Here is a 25953-nt window from a genome sequence, read left to right as displayed (position 1 = left end):
TTGCCAGTTACTGCAGAGTCCAACAAAGTTTGCACCTCCGCAGCCTCAACCCGGGACACCTTCCATCCATTTCCTCCGATGCGTCAGTTGTCGCAGGTGGCATAATGCCTTCCACGTCTACTACATTTTAATCGGGGGAAAGCGGTAAACCCGTAGGGGTCATATAGCGCCCGTGGAATGTGATACATTCGTATTCGATCAAAGCAAGAGGAAGATCAAGCCCAGTTCCTTGGATCAAGAGCCCCTCACCAGCACCGAAGCAAAAATAATGGAATAAGGTAAAATAATACTATGTACACCATTTCAAGATAATATCGACAAAAATGGCATCAATACATACTTAAATATAGGAACCTTCTACTAACTGGGTCATACTACTGTTGAAAGTTTGAAGCCGATATCAAAAATGGTTATAATCATAACTATAATTTTTACAGGGGTGGATTGGTAGGCCAGTGGAAGGCTTCGGTCAGATGACCAAAATCTCCAGCTGCGGGTCATAATATGTAAGTTTATTCTGGTATACACAAATACAGTTACACAGATTATCATACACAGCAGCATATATGTAGAGAACCTAAGATAACCCAAAAAAGTCAGAGTGACTTATTTCCATTGGGGTCATTTATTTCCTTTATATGACTAAGACCCGCGTCAGGAAACACTTGTCCTGTTTCCTGACGGAGCTGACCTTACCTAACCTCTGAAGGGGATCAGAGGAGCCTGTATCCACCTATCACACGGAAGGAAAATTTGGCAATGACCCACGAGGCATCATGGCTAGGTCACCCACGCATGCAAATGCTCGTAGATTCGTGGTTTTGTCCATGATAAAATACACAAACGTTGAAAATTTAAAACCAATCTAACAAGGCGTTCCCGAGCAATACACGAACATTTATGAGAACGTTAAGAAAAAAAAAAAAGAATCGTATCTTTACTTTTCTGAAAAATTCTTTTCTCATTTACATCTATGCAAAATTATCTACCTGCCCATCTGGAGGGTGTCCGGGGGTCAACGCCCCCGCGGCCCAGTCCTTGCCCAGGCCCTACATTAATGTAATAAATAATATTTGATTTTTGAGTTTTTAAATTCCTATTTCATAAATTTGGCCAGAAAATGGCAAATTGGCACCCACAGCCCAAAATTAATGCAATGCTTCCAATAAAGATACAAAGGTATTTAGGGTTTAAAGCCGATCAGATGAGTCATTCTCCAGTTATGGCACGGTTTCCAACAATTCCACATTTTAATATTTTATATCAACAAATTTGCCGGCACACAAACAAAATTTAATAGGTGCCATCCTGGCACCTATTAATGTTATTTAACAGGAATAAAATGATCCAACTCATTCCAGGAAGCTGGTAATGGGTTCAGTAACTTTAGTGACAGGGCACGTGAACATGACAACTGTTCTCACAATTTGGTCCTCGTTACCGTACACAAGCGTTTGAAATTTGAAGCCGATTGGATGAGGCGTTCTCGAGCAAAAAAAAAAAAAATCAAGGATGAAGAAAAAAATTAAGTAACCTCTTAAAAGGAACCCCTTTGGGGATAAATAATAATAATAATAATAATAATAATAATAATAATAATAATAAAATTATTATTGGAGATATAATGTGATCCTTTATTGACTATGTTTCGCCCACACAGTGGACTTTATCAACTCACTAACTTCTTGTAGATGAATGGTTCAGAGAACCGACATGTTGATAAATTAGACACATGTGCAACTCTTGGGTATCTTTATTGAGGAAACGTTTCCTCATTAAAGATACCCAAGAGTTGCACATGTGTCTAATTTATCACTAACTTCTTCATTGTTATCCTACATAGCAACCAACCTACCATAAAGGTAGCAGCAAAGCAGTAGCTAAGAACTATAGACCAATACCTTTAACGTCCCACATCATAAAAATCTTTGAAAAAGTTCTAAGAAGCAGGATAACAACCACCTGGACTCCCAACACAGGGCAACATGGTTCAGGGCAGGTCGCTCCTGCCTCTCGCAAATACTGGACCACTATGATATGGTCTTGGGTGCACTGGAAAACAAACATAATGCAGATGTATACACAGATTTTGCAAAATTCTTTGACAAGTGCGATCATGGTGTAATAGCACACAAAATACATGCTAAAGGGATAACTGGCAAAGTAGGCAGATGGATCTTCAACTGTCTAACCAAACGAACACAAAGAGTAGTGGTAAACAGAGTTGGAAGCGGCCATAGTAAAGAGCTCTGTTCCACAAGGCACAATACTCGCCCCTGAACTATAACTATAAATGAAATTGAAAGAAACCCAAACTATTTCTTTTCTTATGCCAAATCAAAGTCTAGAACAACATCCAGTATTAGGCCCCCTACTTAAACGGAATGGGTCTTACACAGATGACAGCCAGGAAATGAGTGAGCTACTCAAGTCCCAATATGACTCGGATTTTAGCGAGCCACTAACCAGACTGAGAGTCGAAGACCTAAATGATTTTTTTATGAGCGAGACAGAACTTGGTAGACATACACACCTATCTTGATATTATCCTGACGCCAAATGACTTCGAAAAGGCGATAAATGACATGCCCATGCACTCTGCCCCAGGCCCAGACTCATGGAACTCTTGTGTTCATCAAGAACTGAAAGAAGCCCCTATGACGTGCTTTTAACATCCTGTGGAGAAGGAGCATGGACACTGGGGTCGTCCTACAGTTACTAAAAACAACAGACATAGCTCTACTCCACAAAGGGGGCAGTAAAGCAACAGCAAAAGAACTACAAACCGATAGCGCTAACATCCCATATAATAAAAAGCTTTGAAAGGGTTCTAAGAAGCAAGATCACCACCCATCTAGATGCCCATCAGTTACACATCCCAGGGCAGCATGGGTTTAGAGCAGGTCGCTCCTGTCTGTCCCAGCTACTGGACCACTATGACAAGGTCCTGGATACTCTAGAAGACAAACAAAATGCAGATGTAATATACACAGATTTTGCAAAAGCCTTTGACAAGTGTGACCATGGTGAAATAGGGCACAAAATGCGTGATAAAGGAATAACAGGAAAATTCGGTAGATGGATCTATAATTTCCTAACAAATAGAACGCAATGAGTAGTAGTCAACAGAATAAAGTGAGGCGGCTACGGTTAAAAGCTCTGTTCCACAAGGCACAGTACTCATTCCCATCTTGTTCCTCATCCTCATATCGGACATAGACAGGGATATAAGCCACAGCGCAGTGTCCTCCCTTGCAGATGACACCCGAATTTGCACTGAAGACACTGCAAGACTCCAGGCGTACATCAACCAAATCTTTAAATGGGCTACAGAAAACAATATGAAGTTCAATGATGAGAAATTTCAGTTACTCTGATATGGAAAAAATGAGGAAATTAAAACTTCATCAGAGTATAAAACAAATTCCAACCACACAATAGAGCGAAAAACTAATTTAAAAGACCTGGGGGTGATCATGTCAGAGGATCTCACCTTCAAGGATCAAAATATTGTATCAATCGCATCTGCTGGAAAAATGACAGGATCGATAATGAGAACCTTCAAATCCAGGGAGGCCAAGCCCATGATGACACTCTTCAGGTCGCTTGTTCTATCTAGGCTGGAATATTGCTGCACCTTTCAAGGCAGGTGAAATTGCTGACCTAGAAAATGGACAGAGAACCTTCACGACACGCATAACTGCGATAAACCACCTCAGTTACTGGAAACGCTTGAAGTTCCTAAACCTGTATTCCCTAGAACGCAGGAGAGTGAGATACATGATTAAATACACCTGGAAAATCCTAGAGGGACTAGTACCAAACTTGCACACAAAAATCACACCCTACGAAAGCAAAAGACTCGGCAGACGGTGCAACATCCCCCCCACTGAAAAACAGAGGTGTCACTAGCACAATAAGAGACAACACAATTAGTGTCAGGGGCCCAAGACTGTTCAACTGCCTCCCAGCATACATCAGGGGGGATTACCAATAGACCCCTGGCTGTCTTCAAGCAGGCAGTGGACAGGCACCTAAAGTCAGCACCTGACGAGCCGGGTTGTGGTTCGTACGATGGATTACGTGCGGCCATCAGTAACAGCCTGGTTGATCAGGCCCTGATCCATCATGAGGCCTGGTCACAGACCGAGCCGCGGGGGCGTTGACCCCCGGAACTCTCTCCGGGTATACTCCAGGTATCCTGTTCCTCATCCTCATATCAGACACAGAGATGTAAACCATAGCACCGTATCGTCCATTGTAGACAATACTAGGATCTGCATGAGAGTATCATCCATTGAGGACACGGCAAATCTCCAAGATATAGGTTAGGTAAGGTTCATCAGGAAACAGGACAAGTGTTTCTTGACGCGGGTCTTAGTCAAATGATGACCCGCCGTTGGAGTTTTTGGTCATCCGACCAAAGACGTAGAATTAGGGGGGATATGATTGAGGTGTATAAATGGAAGACAGGAATAAATAAAGGGGATGTAAATAGTGTGCTGAAAATATCTAGCCTAGACAGGACTCGCAGCAATGGTTTTAAGTTGGAAAAATTCAGATTCAGGAAGGATATAGGAAAGTACTGGTTTGGTAATAGAGTTGTGGATGAGTGGAACAAACTCCCAAGTACCGTTATAGAGGCCAGAACGTTGTGTAGCTTTAAAAATAGGTTGGATAAATACATGAGTAGATGTGGGTGGGTGTGAGTTAGACCTGATAGCTTGTGCTACCAGGTCGGTTGCCGTGTTCCTCCCTTAAGTCAATGTGACCTGTTGTTAGGTTACCTGGAGGTTATTCCGGGGATCAACGCCCCCGCGGCCCGGTCCACGACCAGGCCTCCCGATGGATCAGGGCCTGATCAACTAGGCTGTTACTGCTGGCCGCACGCAGTCCGACGTACGAGCCACAGCCCGGCTGATCCGGCACTGACTTTAGGTATCTGTCCAGCTCTCTCTTGAAGGCAGCCAGGGGTTTATTGGCAATTCCCTTAATGCTTGATGGGAGGCTGTTGAACAGTTTTGGGCCCCGGACACTTATGGTGTTTTCTCTTAGTGTACCAATGGCGCCCCTACTTTTTATTGGCGGCATTTTGCATCGCCTGCCCAGTCTTTTACTTTCGTAGGGAGTGATTTCTGTGTGCAGATTTGGGACCATTCCTTCCAAGATTTTCCAAGTGTAGATTATGATATATCTCTCCCTCCTGCGTTCCAACGAGTACAAGTCAAGTGCTTTCAAGCGTTCCCAGTAGTTAAGGTGCTTGACAGAACTTATACGTGCAGTAAAGGATCTCTGTACACTCTCTAGATCTGCGATTTCACCTGCTTTGTATGGAGATGTTAATGTACAACAGTATTCCAGCCTAGAGAGAACAAGTGATTTGAAAAGGATCATCATGGGCTTGGCATCTCTCGTTTTGAAAGTTCTCATTATCCATCCTATCATTTTCTTTGCACGTGCGATCGTGGCACTGTTGTGATCCTTGAAAGTGAGATCCTCAGACATTACTACTCCCAGGTCCCTTACATTATTTTTCCGCTCTATTGTATGGCCGGAGTCAGTAGTATACTCTGTTCTAGTTATTATCTCCTCCAGTTTTCCATAACGGAGTAGTTGGAATTTGTCCTCATTGAACATCATATTGTTTACCGTCGCCCACTGGAAAACTTTGTTTATATCTTCTTGGAGGTTAACCGCGTCCTCAGCAGATGACAGCCTCATGCAGATCCTAGTATCATCCGCAAAGGATGATACGGTGCTGTGGTGTATATCTCGAAATAAAGATACCTAACTGTTGCATATGTGTCTTACCTAACAACCTGTCGGTATTTTATACCATTTTAATGTTCAATGTGACCTGACCTGACTAGGTTGGGTGCATTGGCTTAAGCCGGTAGGAGACTTGGACCTGCCTCGCATGGGCCAGTAGGCCTGCTGCAGTGTTCCTTCGTTCTTATGTTCTTATGTTTATAAAAAGGTTGACCTGAAGGGACGTAACTCAGCACTAAGTTACTCACTTGGCCACCCAATTCTCCGCTTGTGACGCTGTAAATAGGCTATTTGGCGGAGCCTCCTCTTCCTCGCAGCATCATCGGCCGTCTCGCTGGTCATCTTCCAGACGCAGATTCACAAAAAAGACCACGAAGACGGGTTCTGGGGTTTAACACGTTCTGCATCACCTGACACTCTCAACTTAAGGATCACTGACACTACAAATATATTTTTTTTGGCTATTTTTGCTGTTAGATTATTCACTCTTGTATCTAAGATTCCTTGCTCTCTTAAACGCACAAGCACTTCGAAGCACGCTGACAAGGGCTCTAAAGCACGTGGATAGCGAATTAAATTAATATTTTCAGCTGTAGAGAACCACACTGTGGTCTAGACTGGTCTCAGCTGGGCTGTGTTCACTGCTCTCCCTCTCACACCATTTCCTAGCTGTGGTGCCACAACTGGGATTTCCCTGTCTATTTTTGAACATCTTCAGACTGGGACTGCTGCAGGTGAATAATCTCGTTACGTGTAACTGGCGGTTTATTACGCTAGTGTGCATATTTAGTAGTGTCGACGGTATACTGTGAGTAGGTAAATCGCCTGGTGATGCCTTGTGGCATTATGTGACTCGTGTAGCAGCAGTGAGTTGCCAACGACTGGTACTCAATCATTGTATTATCATTTGTTGTTTGCTACTCGCTATGAATTTCTCTCTCAAGGCACCAGCATTCTACCTCACGCAGTTGTGACTTACTGTTTTCAACCCGTATATTGACCACCAGACACCCTGCTATCCTACAGGACCTGACGGGAGGTTATGTTAGCCTGGTATACCAACGTTGATTGTATGCTTCCTTAAGCTATATCAGTTGCTAGTACGGTAGAACGGGTTTTCGGGCTTCATAATATTTTGTGGTGTAACAATAAACAAAGCCTTAAAGGTGAGTGTTGTTTACAAGCAACAAGTATACTTTAAACCTTCCAAAGTGGGAGGGACAGTCTCGTACACACTGGTGGGAACACTGGCAACTTGATGTGGTAAGCCTCTTATGGAAAACCTTATTTATCACCATGACGAGTTCCCGTGTTTATATGACTGAATCATCGTAGGTAAAATAAGATTTTAAAATTATTACCTAGGAGGGTTAATTACCCAGGGTTACTTAAAACTAATATGGCTTATTTCCACTGGATCCTTTTTTAATTAAGATTTAAATAAGATATTGACTTGTCATTTTGTCTGATTTTCTTAGGTTATCCTAGGTAATCTACACATATGCTGCTGTGTGTGACAGCTTATGTAACTGTATTTATGCGTACCTATACCTGAATAAACTTACTTATTAATCTTCCCCAGGATGCGACCCACAACACTCTGCTAACACCCAGGTACCTACTTACTGCTAAGCATTTCCACTTTTATTTTAATGTATTCATGTTTGTTGTTCTCTCCTAGTGGCGTATTATTATTATTATTATAATTAAGGGGGAGCGCTAAACCCGTATGGTTATACAGCGCCTGGGGGGGGGGATGTGGAAAGCATTCAGGCTTAATTCGGGGAACTGGAGCACAGATCCAATTCCCTAAATCAAGAGCCCCTCACCAACATCAAGGAACTCCTAGTGGCGTAGAGACGGGTACGGAAGGAAAATCGCAATTTGTTTTGTAGTGTAACATATCGTGTCGTAAAGAATGGAAGTGAAATAGTCAGGTGGACATGACACCTTCCCAGGAAGGTAAACCGGGGGTCAGCAGCTGGTGGAGGCAAGGAAGATGGATAACTAGTGAGGGAATGGTGGTGGGTAAGGGAATGTAGGTAAACAATCTTCATTTCTTCCCCCTCCTATCTCTCTCACACACACACAAACCTGGAGGGGCCATGACTCAACCCCACCCCTACAGCCACAACTCTGTGAGTGTACATACACGCACGCACGCACTAGTGACGAATATTAACTAACGCATCACACACAAAACAGGACAAGTGTTGACATGTGCCTCTGTCACACACTTACTAATTACAAATGGTAGTGACCGACCAGTTAAATCAAACTTAGACTTAACCTGTGTTAACTGGTGACCGTTCTCTTAGTTGTGCTGAGAAGGGCCATAGCTCCTGGCCCAGCATGCTATTATAGACTGGTTTCAGAGATTATTGGCCTTCAAGGTCCACTCATATCTACTCTTGAAACTGTGTATGTTCTTTGCCTCACCATCCTGAGACTGAGAAAGGTGGCTGGTGGCTGATGCTTCGGTGATCTGTTGATCGAAGGAATGAGAGCTACCCTTCCCTTCTTCGGATCAAACCTGATTACTTCCCATTCTCAGGGTGATTTATGACACCTATGCATAATAATAATAATAATAATAATAATAATAATAATAATAATAATAATAATAATAATAATAATAATCCCTTATTCACAAGTCTCTGAATTTCTTTTTTTTTATCTTTCTTGAGCTCTCACTTTCTCTTTTCCTCATTAGATAATCTCTCTTCGTCCATTTCTAACCGTAATTAAACTGGAGTTAGAGGTGGGAAAACTTACATTTTATTTAAAAGAATAAAATATTAAATTTTATTACATCTTCCAACGTCTGGGAATTTCATGTCTCATCACGTTATGTTTTTTCTTCTTAATACTTCTACAAACATTAAGGCTAAGAGTACACATCATCAGTACACAAAACCTTTGTTAAGAGCGTTAGTGAACCTTGCTGGGTATTGTAGCTCGACAAGGGGTGTGAATCGCTGAAATCCTAGTTTAGAAAGAATGTTACGTGTGACGTACGTGCATATTCCTGGGCAACGTGAGTTTAAACAGGTCGCTCTTGCCTTTCGCAGTTGTTGGACCATTACGACATGGTCTTCGGTGCGCTGGAAGACACTCAAAATGGAGATGAAGTATACACAGATTTTGCAAAAGCCTGCGACAAGTCTGATCATGGTGTAATAGCACATAAGATGCGTACAAAAGGAGTAACTGAACGAGTAGGCAAATTAATTTTTAATTTTCTAACGAGCCAGACCCAAAAAGTAACAGTCAGTCAAGTCAAATTTGAGGCTGCTACAGTGTAAAGCTCTGTTCCTCAAGGCCTAGTACTTGCCTTCACCCATCTTCATTCTAATATTCGATATAGTCACTTAAGTCATAGCATTGTATCATCCTTTACAGACAAGGCATCCACTTAGAAGATAGCAAATCTACAAGCTGATATAACCCAGGTCTTCCAGTGGGACTCAGAAAATAATATAATTCTCGACGAGGACAAATTTCAGGTTCCTCGCTATGGAAAAACTTGAAATATGAAAAAAAAGGAATACCACAAACCACTTAGCATAGTGAAAGAGAGATGAGAGATACTTTGTGATATCGTACAATGATCTTACGATCAAGGATCATGGAACTGTCGCTATTACAACCGCAAGGAAATAGATAGGCCAGATAGCTAGAACCTTGAAAGTAAGAGATGCCAAGCCAGTGTTGATGCTGTTTTTAGTTCCGAAAGTTTTTCTATTCCCAGAGCCCGGCCATGGGCCAGGCTTATCTAGTACTTGCCTGGTCAACCTGGCTGTTGCCGCTGGTGGGACGTTAACCCACATATCCTTGACCTCATGAAAGGAATTGAATCTGAACTACTCTTCCTCAGATCGAACCTGGATGCATCCTGTTTCCCCGCTCCTATATGATCCATGCGGATTTATTGCTTCCCCCTAATTACAATATGTAAACTCTTTGCAACTGTTCCCTGCTGTTCCCCTAGCGATAAGCAGGTACCTGAGTGTTGGCTGACTGCTGTGGGTTGCATCCTGGGAAAGGATAAGACGGTCCTTAATATAAATAAGCCAGATACAGTGGCCTTACTGGGCTATCCCACGTTACTGATCCCACGGGTTAATAGTCAATTATACAAATATTTTGTGGAGTCGTTAAAAATTAAAATAATTGTTTAACGTAATCTAGTCGATTGATATGTCTGTTTAGGTACAGGTACACATAAGTACAGTTATACAAATTTAGATGATTCCAATTATCATACATAGTAATATAAGGACTTCCACTGATACCTTCTGCCTTGCCTCAGAGAATTTACCCTCAATCCTGTTGCTGTCTTGCAACATTGCATAGCTCCTGACGACGCACTCGAGTGCGACAGATCTTGAGATAAAGATTTCCATCCCCATGTGGCTTGTTTTACATTGTTAAGTTCACTTGTTTTGCATAGTAACGTGTAAATTACCTACCTAACAACATAATGACTAACAACATAATGACTAACAACATAATGACTAACAACATGACTAACAACATGACTAACAACATTACCAACAATATGACTAACAACATTACCAACAATATGACTAACAACATTACCAACAATATGACTAACAACATGACTAACATTACTAACAACATGACTAACAACATGACTAACAACATGACTAACAACATTACTAACAACATTACTAACAACATGACTAACAACATGACTAACAACATTACTAACAATATGACTAACAACATTACTAACAACATTACTAACAACATTACTAACAACATGACTAACAACATTACTAACAACATTACTAACAACATGACTAACAACATTACTAACAACATTACTAACAACATGACTAACAACATGACTAACAACATGACTAACAACATGACTAACAACATTACTAACAACATGACTAACATTACTAACAACATGACTAACAACATGACTAACAACATTACTAACAACATGACTAACAACATTACTAACATTACTAACAACATTACTAACAACATGACTAACAACATGACTAACAACATTACTAACAACATGACTAACAACATTACTAACAACATTACTAACAACATGACTAACAACATTACTAACAACATTACTAACAACATTACTAACAACATGACTAACAACATTACTAACAACATGACTAACAACATGACTAACAACATTACTAACAACATGACTAACAACATTACTAACAACATTACTAACAACATGACTAACAACATTACTAACAACATTACTAACAACATTACTAACAACATTACTAACATTACTAACAACATTACTAACAACATTACTAACAACATGACTAACAACATTACTAACAACATGACTAACAACATGACTAACAACATTACTAACAACATGACTAACAACATGACTAACAACATGACTAACAACATTACTAACAACATGACTAACAACATGACTAACAACATGACTAACAACATGACTAACAACATTACTAACAACATGACTAACAACATGACTAACAACATGACTAACAACATGACTAACAACATGACTAACAACATGACTAACAACATTACTAACAACATGACTAACAACATGACTAACAACATGACTAACAACATGACTAACAACATGACTAACAACATGACTAACAACATTACTAACAATATGACTAACAACATGACTAACAACATGACTAACAATATGACTAACAACATGACTAACAACATTACTAACAACATGACTAACAACATTACTAACAATATGACTAACAACATGACTAACAACATGCTTATTGGAGAAGCCAGACACAAAGGCTCCAGAATCAGAGAAAAATAAATTAATGTACAATTGTTATGGATTCCATCACACACTGAATTATTCCTTGATGATAAAGTTGATAAGTTGGTCCAAGAAAGTTCCCTGAAGGAGAATGTAGAATATAACTTTGGTATACCTGTGTCTAGCATTAGGAATAATATTAGGAGAGAAGTAAATAATGAAAGTGAACGTTATAGAAACGCAGTTAGAAGCCTGAGTAGATCTATCACTAACTATGATAACATGAATGTTGATAAGAATGTTAGTGGAACAACTTGTAATGTGAACACTGACTGATATTGTAGTAGCCAGACTTATACTTGGTTACTAGTACTTCTGACAGTCTGACAGACTGACTGATATTGTAGTAGCCAGACTTATACTTGGTTACTAGTACTTCTGACAGTCTGACAGTCTGACAGTCTGACTGATATTGTAGTAGCCAGACTTATACTTGGTTACTAGTACTCCTGACAGTCTGACTGATATTGTAGTAGCCAGACTTATACTTGGTTACTAGTACTTCTGACAGTCTGACAGTCTGACTGATATTGTAGTAGCCAGACTTATACTTGGTTACTAGTACTTCTGACAGTCTGACAGTCTGACTGATATTGTAGTAGCCAGACTTATACTTGGTTACTAGTACTTCTGACAGTCTGCCAGACTGACTGATGTTGTAGTAGCCAGACTTATACTTGGTTACTAGTACTTCTGACAGTCTGACTGATATTGTAGTAGCCAGACTTATACTTGGTTACTAGTACTTCTGACAGTCTGACAGTCTGACTAATATTGTAGTAGCCAGACTTATACTTGGTTACTAGTACTTCTGACAGTCTGACAGTCTGACTGATATTGTAGTAGCCAGACTTATACTTAGTTACTAGTACTTCTGACAGTCTGACAGACTGACTGATATTGTAGTAGCCAGACTTATACTTGGTTACTAGTACTTCTGACAGTCTGACAGTCTGACAGTCTGACTGATATTGTAGTAGCCAGACTTATACTTGGTTACTAGTACTTCTGACAGTCTGACAGACTGACTGATATTGTAGTAGCCAGACTTATACTTGGTTACTAGTACTTCTGACAGTCTGACAGTCTGACTGATATTGTAGTAGCCAGACTTATACTTGGTTACTAGTACTTCTGACAGTCTGACAGTCTGACTGATATTGTAGTAGCCAGACTTATACTTGGTTACTAGTACTTCTGACAGTCTGACAGTCTGACTGATGTTGTAGTAGCCAGACTTATACTTGGTTACTAGTACTTCTGACAGTCTGACTGATATTGTAGTAGCCAGACTTATACTTGGTTACTAGTACTTCTGACAGTCTGACAGTCTGACTGATATTGTAGTAGCCAGACTTATACTTGGTTACTAGTACTTCTGACAGTCTGACAGTCTGACTGATATTGTAGTAGCCAGACTTATACTTGGTTACTAGTACTTCTGACAGTCTGACAGTCTGACTGGTGTTGTAGTAGCCAGACTTATACTTGGTTACTAGTACTTCTGACAGTCTGACAGTCTGACTGATATTGTAGTAGCCAGACTTATACTTGGTTACTAGTACTTCTGACAGTCTGACAGTCTGACTGATGATGTAGTAGCCAGACTTATACTTGGTTACTAGTACTTCTGACAGTCTGACTGATATTGTAGTAGCCAGACTTATACTTGGTTACTAGTACTTCTGACAGTCTGACAGACTGACTGATATTGTAGTAGCCAGACTTATACTTGGTTACTAGTACTTCTGACAGTCTGACTGATATTGTAGTAGCCAGACTTATACTTGGTTACTAGTACTTCTGACAGTCTGACAGTCTGACTGGTATTGTAGTAGCCAGACTTATACTTGGTTACTAGTACTTCTGACAGTCTGACAGTCTGACTGATATTGTAGTAGCCAGACTTATATTTGGTTACTAGTACTTCTGACAGTCTGACAGTCTGACTGGTGTTGTAGTAGCCAGACTTATACTTGGTTACTAGTACTTCTGACAGTCTGACAGACTGACTGATATTGTAGTAGCCAGACTTAAACTTGGTTACTAGTACTTCTGACAGTCTGACAAACTGACTGATGTTGTAGTAGCCAGACTTAAACTTGGTTACTAGTACTTCTGACAGTCTGACAAACTGACTGATGTTGTAGTAGCCAGACTTAAACTTGGTTACTAGCACTTCTGGCAGTCTGAAAGACTGACTGATGTTGTAGTAGCCAGACTTAAACTTGGTTACTAGTACTTCTGACAGTCTGACAGACTGACTGATGTTGTAGTAGCCAGACTTACACTTGGTTACTAGCACTTCTGACAGTCTGAAAGACTGACTGATATTGTAGTAGCCAGGCTTAAACTTGGTTACAAGTACTTCTGACAGTCTGACAGACTGACTGATGTTGTAGTAGCCAGACTTAAACTTGGTTACTAGCACTTCTGACAGTCTGAAAGACTGACTGATATTGTAGTAGCCAGGCTTAAACTTGGTTACAAGTACTTCTGACAGTCTGACAGACTGACTGATGTTGTAGTGGCCAGGCTTAAACTTGGTTATAAGAACATAAGAACATAAGAACGAAGGAACACTGCAGAAGGCCTACTGGCCCATGCGAGGCAGGTCCAAGTCTCCTACCGGCTTAAGCCAATGCACCCAACCTAGTCAGGTCAGGTCACATTGACTTAAGGGAGGAACACGGCAACCGACCTGGTAGCACAAGCTATCAGGTCTAACTCACACCCACCCACATCCACTCATGTATTTATCCAACCTATTTTTAAAGCTACACAACGTTCTGGCCTCTATAACGGTACTTGGGAGTTTGTTCCACTCATCCACAACTCTATTACCAAACCAGTACTTTCCTATATCCTTCCTGAATCTGAATTTTTCCAACTTAAAACCATTGCTGCGAGTCCTGTCTAGGCTAGATATTTTCAGCACACTATTTACATCCCCTTTATTTATTCCTGTCTTCCATTTATACACCTCAATCATATCCCCCCTAATTCTACGTCTTTCTAGAGAGTGCAGATTCAGGGCCGTTAGTCTATCCTCATAGGGAAGGTTTCTGATACATGGGATCAACTTTGTCATCCTCCTTTGTACATTTTCCAGAGAATTTATATCCATTCTGTAATAAGGTGACCAAAACTGTGCAGCATAATCTAAATGAGGCCTAACCAAGGATGTATAGAGTTGAAGAACAACCTGAGGACTCCTATTATTTATGCTTCTTGATATGAAGCCAAGGATTCTATTAGCTTTATTGCGAACACTTATGCACTGTTTTCTTGGTTTCAGATTACTGCTAACCAGAACTCCTAAATCTTTTTCGCAATCCGTAATATTAAGATCTACATTATTTAGTTTATATGTGGCATGGTTATTGTCCTGTCCAACATTTAGAACTTTGCATTTGTCTATATTAAACTGCATCTGCCACTTCTCCGACCACTGCATCAGTCTATTCAAATCTTCCTGGAGTGCTCGAATGTCCTCGTCAGAATGAATTCGACGGCCTATTTTTGTGTCATCGGCAAACTTGCCGATGTCGCTCTTTATGCCCTCATCTATGTCGTTTATGTAGATTGTGAACAGCAGGGGGCCCAACACTGACCCCTGTGGAACACCGCTCGTGACACTTCCCCACTCTGATTTCTCCCCATTTATGCAAACTCTCTGCTGCCTATTTGTCAACCATGCCTCTATCCAGGAAAAAATTTCTCCTCCTATTCCATATGGTCACTATCTTGAACACTATGTGCATTATTGTCCACTTATTGAAGAATACGAAGATAGACAGTATAATAAACCCAGTCGTAGCTTATTTGAGATATCTAATGACGCCAATGTAGCAAAAAACAGTGTATTGACGTGTATATGTCATCCTATAGCTACGGGGTACACTTAAACAACACAAAACAAAATAAAATAATGACAGGTATCCCCCCAAAAAACTTCATAGAAAACTTAAGCGTACCCTTGATTGTCTGGCGATCAAAGAAAACGTAGGAAGTTTATGACAGACTGAAGTAATTTCCGTTGATGAGGCAGAAAAAAAGAGAATAGTGTAACCTGCATTTACCTGTCAGTCTCTTGTGGTTTTTGTCGAGGGTAAGACGCTGCCGGCTAGTGAAGGATCCCTCCCATTATGTGATGAGGGAGGAATCATGCGGTAAGCGAAGCCCTTTTTTCTTTCTTCTTTCTTCCCTTCTTTCCTTTTCTTTCCTTTTTTCTTGTGTTTATTTTCGTTATTTCTTTCTTTGATAATTTCTTTCATTTATTTCTTTTTCTTTCTTTCCTTCCTGACCTGTACTCTGGTCTTCTCTGCTGACTCTCGCTCATTCGTGACTTGATGATGGTCCGGGATGAATCGAAACCATAAAATTTCATGAGCGACCGGAAACGTCGTCTAAATTTTCACCTCTAATTGTTAATTATTTGCGAATTGTTCCAGCCACGGTATTGTTCCAGCTGCAGTATTGTTCCAGCCAAGGTATTGTTCCAGGAACGGTATTGTCCCAACCACTGTATTGTTCCAGCCACGGTATTGTTCAAGCCACGTTATTATTCCAGCCACGATATTATTCCAGCCACTGTATTATTCCAGTCACGGTATTTTCCCAGCCACGGTATTATTCCGGCCACGGCATTGTTCCAGCCACGGTATCATTTTAACCATGGTATTGTTCCAGCCACGATATTGTTCCAGTCACGGTATTGTTCCAGCCACGGTACTGTCCCAGCCACAGTACTCTTCCAGCCACGGCACTGTCCCAGCCACAGTATTGTTCCAGCCACGGTATTGTTCCAGGGGATAGGATAACGCATGGGGGTACAGAAAAATGACAGAAGACATGAGGGTCCTCGCCAAGGCTATCTGCTGAGAAGAACTATCTACTTCCATCTTGATGAGGAAATAGATGAAAGGGGTAAACAGGACATAGATGGAAAGAATAGAACAAAACATAGATGGAAGGCGGTGGATAACATGAGGGATGGATGGGGGTGATAAGGAAAGAATCATAGGAGACAGAGGAGAGGTGAAGGAGAAGGAAGGAGGTACTTAAATGACGAAGGATTTGTAAAAGTATGCACAAGAGAGAGGGAGAGCATGCAAGGAAGGAGTGTGGGAAGAAGAGTATGCGTAGGAGCAATGAAGGAGAGAGAACATGCACGGGATCAATAATTGGGAGTGGGAGTATGCATGGGTGAGATGAGGGAGGGTGGGAGGTGCTACCAACTGAAGGGAGATGAGCAGGGTAAAGCATCAACGTGAAGGAGTGAGTCATGCACACTAGGTACATCAGAGGCGTCATGCACTAAAGGAAGGCTAGGAGAGAGAGAGAGAGGGAGAGAGAGAGAGAGAGAGAGAGAGAGAGAGAGAGAGAGAGAGAGAGAGAGAGAGAGAGAGAGAGAGAGAGAGAGAGAGAGAGCTTTAGGTAGGTGGGAAAGAGGAGTCATGCACTGGAGCTCACTTCCGGGCTCTATGGTCATGCACACTACCTGCAACAACAGTCTGACGATAAAAACGTTATTACTCAAACGTAAATTTGATAGGTTTTTGTAATTACAATAAATCTATTTAACGACAGTGACGCTAACAACGACAGGAACACTGATAATGACACTGACAATGACAGTAGCACTAACAATGACAGTAACATTAACAATGACAGTAACACTAACAAAGACAGTAACACTAACATGGACAAAGGACACACAGACTGCGACCCTTGAAGCAGCCAGCGTCAGGTCGAGGTCCTGTAAATATTATTTTTCATATTTACGGTATTGACTGAGGCCAAAATAAATACTGAGCTATCTCACAATCCCAGGAGATCCGTCAGGGTCACTCTAGCCTCAGTTTACTGAGTGTAAGAAGCTAACTTTAGAAGCCAGCTCAGTGACAATGTAAGGGGACAGGAGCCGGACTCTGGCTTAGGTTGAGACACCAGGAGACGCTTGATGTGTAGAAACAAGGGTTGTCGGGTCGTAACTTGGCCACTGTAGTATTTCTAACTTCAGAGTTGGTGTGACAGGGACTTGCTGAAGCTGGTGGTGGTGGCCTGGTCGTTAGAGCAGCGACCTCTCGTTTGACTCGCTCTAGTTCAACTCTCCGAGAAATATTGTAATCCAAAATCTGCGTAAAATGCGTCGCTCTAACGGAGCAGAAGAGAAACACCACAGAAGTGAGAAATGACTCCAACACTTGAAGAAAAAACGGCCGCTGAACTTTTCAACACATTACAAGTAGTAGAACAAAGAAATTTTCCCCAGACTGGTAATGAAGACTCCTGCGCTGCCTATCTACTGAGACGAGATTTATGCACTGAAAGTAAAAAAAAAAAAAAATTGGAAAACCCTGAAATCACAGCGTCAGTTCAGGGTTATCAGTCAGCCACGTCGAGTAAACTGCAAAACAGATGCTGCCAAAATTACTGTTGTCTTAAGGAAAAAGACTGACAGCATGCACGAGCACGAACATGCACTCAGAATGAACATGCACAAGCACGAACATGCACAGTGGCATGTACATTCACTACTTTTCCTATCATGCTTTCCCCTTCCAAGAAAAGTGTTCTTATCTCCCTCTTTCTCTGCGCCCTCCGCATCTGTAATCCTCAGTTCCTTCCAGCAGAAATTTCCACTCTTCATAATTCGTTTTCCCGTCTTGGCTACCCTTCCCATTTCATAGACTCTGCCCTCTCACATGCTAAACGTAATTTCTTCTCTGCCAAACTCTCTACTCCTGGGAACTCTTCTGTCCTCTGCCTTCCCTACATTTCCGGTCTTTCTAATCTCAACAATTCTCTCCGTCCCTTAGACATCAAGCTTACCTTCCGCCAGACTAACACTCTTCGCACTAATCTCGTTCATACCTCTCCTCCCTCTACAGATGTTCCTGGTGTCTACTCTATTTCTTGCTCCTCCTGTCCTCTTCAATACTTTGGAGAAACTGGTCGATCTCTTTCTGACAGACTTAGGGAGCACAAAAATAGTGTTAGGCTTGCCGACACTAACAATGCTCTTTTCTGTCACGTCAGAGATCATAGCCATCCTATTGACTGGTCTTCTGCTAAAACTGTCTTCCCTACTTCCAACTCTAACAGTCGCCGTCTAGTCGAATCCTCTCTAATACACAACTTTCCTTGTATGAATCTTAGTCCTGGCTTCGTCTCTGTAGATGCCTTCCTCTCCCACTACATTGTAAAATGCTCCAAACTTCAGAACACCCGTGACTTAACCTGACTCCTCATTTTTTCTTTCTTTTTCTTTTTCTTCTTCTCCCTCTTCCCCTTTCCTCTTTCCTTTTTCTCCTCTGGGTTGTCTGTCTTTCTTCTGTCTCGTGTTTCTGTTCCTTCATTATTTATTTCACCATTTCCCCTTTCCCCACCTCTGTGCACTTGCTCTCCCTCTGTGGGCACCTAGCTCCCTTGTGGGCACCTAGCTCCCTTGTGGGCACCTAGCTCCCTTGTGGGCACCTAGCTCCCTTGTGGGCACCTAGCTCCCTTGCAGTGCTCCCCTTTCTTTGTATTTGACTGGCTCCTCCTCCTTATTCCCCACTACTACCAATACCACTACTACTACTACTACTACTTCTACTACTACAACCACTACTACTACTACTACTACTACTACTACTACTACTACTACTACTACTTCTACTACTACCACTACTACTACTACTACTACTACTACTACTACTACTACTACTACTACTACTACTACTACTACTACTACTACTACTACTACCACTACCTCTTCCTGCCTATATATAGCCGTCCTGCTCCACTTCTGGTTAGTGTGACTTTGTAAATGGTCCAAGTCGGACCGAAACGTCGTCGTAAGCTTCTCTCTTCTATGTGCGGGTTATTTGTGTATGGAACATGCACAAGCACGAACATGCACTCAGAATGAACATGCACTCAACACCTAAGTCGATTCCTCAAACGCTGTTTTCTATAGCCATCTTCTATACAAATTTGTGAATCCAGTTGACCAAACTACCCATGTGAGGGGAGACTATAAGATGAGGGGAGATTATAAGATGAGGGGAGACTATAAGATGAGGGAAGACTATAAGATGAGGGGAGACTATAAGATGAGGGAAGACTATAAGATGAGGGGAGACTATAAGATGAGGGAAGACTATAAGATGAGGGGAGAATATAAGAGGGCGGGAGACTATAAGATGAGGGAAGACTATAAGATGAGGGGAGACTATAAGATGAGGGGAGACTATAAGATGAGGGAAGACTATAAGATGAGGGGAGACTATAAGATGAGGGGAGACTATAAGATGAGGGAAGACTATAAGATGAGGGGAGACTATAAGATGAAGGGAGATTATAAGATGAGGGGAGACTATAAGATGAGGGAAGACTATAAGATGAGGGGAGACTATAAGATGAGGGAAGACTATAAGATGAGGGGAGACTATAAGATGAGGGAAGACTATAAGATGAGGGGAGAATATAAGATGAGGGGAGACTATAAGATGAGGGGAGAATATAAGATGAGGGGAGACTATAAGATGAGGGAAGACTATAAGATGAGGGGAGACTATAAGATGAGGGAAGACTATAAGATGAGGGGAGACGATAAGATGAGGGAAGACTATAAGATGAGGGGAGAATATAAGATGAGGGGAGAATATAAGATGAGGGAAGACTACAAGATGAGGGGAGAATATAAGATAAGGGGAGACTATAAGATGAGGGGAGAATATAAGATGAGGGGAGACTATAAGATGAGGGGAGAATATAAGATGAGGGGAGACTATAAGATGAGGGAAGACTATAAGATGAGGGAAGACTATAAGATGAGGGAAGACTATAAGATGAGGGGAGAATATGAGATGAGGGGAGAATATAAGATGAGGGGAGAATATAAGATGAGGGGAGAATATAAGATGAGGGGAGAATATGAGATAAGGGGAGAATATAAGATGTGGGGAGAATATAAGATGAGGGGAGAATATAAGATGAGGGAGGACTATAAGATGAGGGGAGAATATAAGATGAGGGGAGACTATAGCATGAGGGAAGACTATAAGATGAGGGAAGACTATAAGATGAGGGGAGACTATAAGATGAGGGGAGAATATAAGATGAGGGAAGACTATAAGATGAGGGGAGAATATAAGATGAGGGAAGACTACAAGATGAGGGGAGACTATAAGATGAGGGAAGACTATAAGATGAGGGGAGAATATAAGATGAGGGAAGACTATAAGATGAGGGGAGAATATAAGATGAGGGAAGACTATAAGATGAGGGAAGACTTTAAGATGAGGGGAGACTATAAGATGAGGGAAGACTATAAGATGAGGGGAGACTATAAGATGAGGGGAGAATATAAGGTGAGGGGAGAATATAAGATGAAGGAAGACTTTAAGATGAGGGGAAGACTATAAGATGAGGGGAGAATATAAGAGATGAGGGAAGACTATAAGATGAGGGGAGAATATAAGATGAGGGGAGACTATAAGATGAGGGAAGACTATACGATGAGGGAAGACTATAAGATGAGGGGAGAACATAAGATGAGGGGAGACTATAAGATGAGGGAAGACTATAAAATGAGGGGAGAATATAAGATGAGGGGAGACTATAAGATGAGGGAAGACTACAAGATGAGGGGAGAATATAAGATGAGGGGAGACTATAAGATGAGGGAAGACTATAAGATGAGGGGAGAATATAAGATGAGGGGAGAATATAAGATGAGGGGAGAATATAAGATGAGGGAAGACTATAAGATGAGGGAAGACTATAAGATGAGGGGAGAATATAAGATGAAGGAAGACTATAAGATGAGGGGAGAATGTAAGATGAGGGAAGACTATAAGATGAGGGAAGACTATAAGATGAGGGAAGACTATAAGATGTGGGGAGACTATAAGATGAGGGAAGACTATAAGATGAGGGAAGACTATAAGATGAGGGGAGAATATAAGATGAGGGGAGACTATAAGATGAGGGAAGACTATAAGATGAGGGGAGAATGTAAGATGAGGGAAGACTATAAGATGAGGGAAGACTATAAGATGAGGGAAGACTATAAGATGAGGGAAGACTATAAGATGAGGGGAGAATATAAGATGAGGGGAGACTATAAGATGAGGGAAGACTATAAGATGAGGGAAGACTATAAGATGAGGGAAGACTATAAGATGAGGGGAGAATATAAGATGAGGGGAGACTATAAGATGAGGGAAGACTATAAGATGAGGGAAGACTATAAGATGAGGGAAGACTATAAGATGAGGGGAGAATATAAGATGAGGGGAGACTATAAGATGAGGGGAGAATATAAGATGAGGGAAGACTATAAGATGAGGGAAGGCTATAAGATGAGGGAAGACTATAAGATGAGGGAAGACTATAAGATGAGGGGAGAATATAAGATGAGGGGAGACTATAAGATGAGATAAGACTATAAGATGAGGGAAGACTATAAGATGACTATAAGATGAAGACTATAAGATGAGGGAAGACTATAAGATGAGAATATAAGATGAGAGACTAAGATGAAGAATATAAGATGGGAAGACTATAAGATATAAGATGAGGGAAGACTATAAGATGAGGGAAGACTATAAGATGAGGGAAGACTATAAGATGAGGGGAGACTATAAGATGAGGGAAGACTATAAGATGAGGGGAGAATATAAGATGAGGGGAGAATGTAAGATGAGGGGAGAATATAAGACGAGGGGAGACTATAAGATGAGGGAAGACTATAAGATGAGGGGAGAATATAAGATGAGGGGAGACTATAAGATGAGGGAAGACTACAAGATGAGAGGAGAATATAAGAAGACTATAAGATGAGGAGAGAATGTAAGATGAGGGAAGACTATAAGATGAGGGAAGACTATAAGATGAGGGAAGACTATAAGATGAGGGAAGACTATAAGATGAGGGAAGACTATAAGATGACGGGAAAATATAAGATGAGGGGAGACTATAAGATGAGGGAAGACTATAAGATGAGGGAAGACTATAAGATGAGGGGGACTATAAGGTGAGGGGAGAATATAAGATGAGGGAAGACTATAAGATGAGGGAAGACTATAAAATGAGGGGGGACTATAAGGTGAGGGGAGAATATAAGATGAGGGAAGACTATAAGATGAGGGAAGACTATAAGATGATGGGAGACTATAAGATGAGGGGAGAATATAAGATGAGGGGAGAATATAAGATGAGGGAAGACTATAAGATGAGGGAAGACTATAAGATGAGGGGAGAATATAAGATGAGGGGAGACTATAAGATGAGGGGAGAATATAAGATGAGGGGAGAATATAAGATGAGGGAAGACTATAAGAAGAGGGGAGAATATACGATGAGGGGAAAATATAAGATGAGGGGAGAATATAAGATGAGGTGAGAATACAATATGAGGGTAGAATATAAGATGAGGGGAGAATATAAGATGAGGGAAGACTATAAGATGAGGGTAGAATATAAGATGTGGGGAGAATATAAGATGAGGGAAGACTATAAGATGAGGGAAGACTATAAGATGAGGGAAGACTAAGATGAGGGAAGAATGTAAGATGAGGGAAGACTATGAGGGTAGAATATAAGATGAGGGGAGAATATAAGATGAGGGAAGACTATAAGATGAGGAAAGACTATAAGATGAGGGAAGACTGTAAGATGAGGGGAGAATGTAAGATGAGGGAAGACTATAAGATGAGGGTAGAATATAAGATGAGGGGAGAATATAAGATGAGGGAATGTCAGCATAGTTGCTGATCCTCCTTTATATGTGTTGTATAGCATATCATAGTACCATCCATGTGCTTTATATAGAAGATCCCTTAGGCCTGTGACTGTGTGACGTCACGGGATGCTCCATGAGTGAGCGGGACAGGCTACCTCGCTCTCAGTCTATGCATAGGCATAGTAGAAGGCAGGATATGGCAGGCTGGGCTCCATCTCCCATTACCACAGTCTCACAATATAGCATTACCATCCAACAAGTGAGTTTACCTTATCCATCAATCTCCTACCGAACCCCACATGACAATTTGGTGGCAGCGGAGGGCCTGTAATCCTGATGATTATAGCGATTTCTGGAGATAAATTTCTACTGAGCCGGCCGCCATCTTGTGACTAGGCCTGCCGAGCAGGATAACGCTCGACCTACCCCAAGCCAGCCAGCTACCTCAAGCCAGCTACCTCAATCAAGCATCTACCAGCCACTACATTATTCACTGGTCAGTCTCTTTGTATTAGTGTTTATCTGCTTATTTGCATCACTCCCGAGGGGTTGACCCAAGTTTGCAAAATAAGCCAGTAAGACAGTCTGTGGTGAGGGAGTCAGTCAGCCTAGCCTCACCATCCAGCCATGCCTGCCAGCCAGCTTTCCACCCCTGCTGTGCTCATCGTTAGAAATTATCAAGCCATTCTGTGTGAAGAGTTAAGATAAGCCAGCCAGCAACTAACCCAGGTGACTAACCCAGGTGTCTTACCCCAGTACTCAAGCAAGCCACGTGGGTACAGTCTTCTCATCGCTTTGTGCTTCAAGCTCAAAGCCATTCTGAGTGTTTTTTCATTCCTGTGGTGTTGTGGTATTTTGTGGGTTTGTTTTTAAGCCAGTCGGCTTAGAAATATCTTCACACCAGTGAGGGTGTCCTCAGTGAGGCTTACGCCGTTCATCCCATAGGCCCAGTTACCACGGGGTCTCGGCCTTAGCCCTGTTTCAGCCCACCCACCCAACCACTGGACACCGGCCCCAGCCGCCTCACTCAGCCATTAACCCACTCACCCAACCTCTACCATTGTTTTGGTACACTACTACAGGTTCCAGCACCATATTTTAAGGACCACATAGGGGGTCAAGAGCTAGAGTGTGTTTTGCCCATCATTAAAAGCCTCCTGTGTGAAATCTATCGTCGATGTAAGCGCAAATTCTAGGATCACGTGTGCAGAGGACAGCAGCCAGCCGCAAGACGACATAAACAATCCTTCACCACCTCCACCACCTTCCACCTCATTCTTCACCAAGTCATTACAGCGATAATATTTTTCATAGAGACATTTGCAAGTGTTGAGACATTTCTTTTTGTGTTTCCAGTGATTTCTTAGTGACATTCAGTGACTCTCGATTAGACTCAGTGTTTATTATATCCTGTTTGCAATATTTTTTTTTCTCTTCTTAATTCAGTGTTAATTTCTGTGCATTATCTTATGTCTGTTGTGTTGTGTTTCCTTTTTTATACACTTGAAGTAAGTACCCTAGTGTTTTTCCTTTGTTGTGTTTGCAACATATAAGCAGTATAGAACTTGTGTTTACACTTCAGAATCACCTAGTGTTCTCAGTATTCCAGTGAAGTAATTCAGTAATTTATTACCTTGTATTCTGCATCACAACTCAGTGTTGTCTGTTACATTTTTATCCCAGCATTTGTGTATTCATGCCAGTTTAATTCATTTTTCTCTGTGTGTTGAACATTTTTTGTGTTCATATTCTTTCATTTAGCCAGTGTCTAATTTGTCTTATTTCCACAGACAATAGTGCCATTGTTTTGTGCAACCAAGAAAATTAATTTTTCAAAATTTTTTCACACCAAGTTTCATTGCAAGAAAATTCTAGTATTGTGTTTATATTGATGTGTTGTGTTCTGCATCACTGTAAGTGTTCAAACCTTTTGTTCTGTGTTTTTTGCACCTATTATTTTTCATGTTTCATTGAACAAATTCACTCTTAGTGCAATTTTTAAGTTGTTCATTTAAAGTAAATTGTTCTTTTGCTTGTTAAGTGTTGCTTAAGTTGCAGTTAAGAGTTAAAGTGTTCACTCAGTTCATTCCTTGCTAATATTTTTTTTTAAATCTTGTAAACTGTATTTCTTGTGTGTGTAATATTTTTTTTATTATTGCACATTGACTCATTTTGCAATAATTCTTGTGCAAGCATTGTGTTGTCTTTAAAATTTTTCTTTCAGAAATTTTAAGTAGTGTGTGCAATAATTTTGATTAGCAATTGTTATTTGCAATATTGCTACAGTTTATTTCAGTGCAGTTTTTTGTGCTCTGTTCTGTGCATAATATTTTATTCTTTGTGTGCCATTTTATTTTATTTTTTGAATTGTTTCCCAGTTTGTTTTATTTTGCACAAGCTTTATTGAGTCCATTTTAACATTTTTTATTTATTTTATCATTTTATTGTGTATTTCGCTATTGCATTGAGAGTAAAGACAACTCACTGTGCCATTCATTCAATTTTAAAGTAAAGTTGAGCAAATTAGATTTGAGTAAAGTACAAGTTTTCTTGATTTTCAAAGTGTTGTTTATTCAGTTGAGTATTTTCTAGTGTGAGTTTCCTTGCT

At 41.0% G+C, this 25953-nt stretch overlaps 1 protein-coding gene across 2 annotated transcripts in view; it reads right to left on the bottom strand.

Annotated features, from left to right (window-relative positions):
- The window catches only part of LOC138852623 (phospholipid phosphatase 1-like), an 83329-nt gene that overhangs the window by 36958 nt on the left and 20418 nt on the right, over positions 1–25953 (bottom strand). The window contains exon 1 of one of the 2 annotated variants that reach the window (XM_070084387.1): positions 6018–6504. The exons of the other annotated variant lie outside the window; for it this stretch is intronic. Within the exon in view, the coding sequence (XP_069940488.1) occupies positions 6018–6111 (94 nt within the window). The 5' untranslated portion in view covers positions 6112–6504. Of the gene's footprint in view, positions 1–6017; positions 6505–25953 lie in introns of those variants that run through there. 2 annotated transcript variants of the gene reach the window in all.

This window comes from Cherax quadricarinatus, chromosome 13 (assembly GCF_038502225.1).
Source record: "Cherax quadricarinatus isolate ZL_2023a chromosome 13, ASM3850222v1, whole genome shotgun sequence".
NCBI lineage: Eukaryota > Metazoa > Arthropoda > Malacostraca > Decapoda > Parastacidae > Cherax > Cherax quadricarinatus.
The sequence above is the reverse complement of the archived record's forward strand: the minus strand, read 5'-3'. Positions and strand labels throughout refer to the sequence as shown.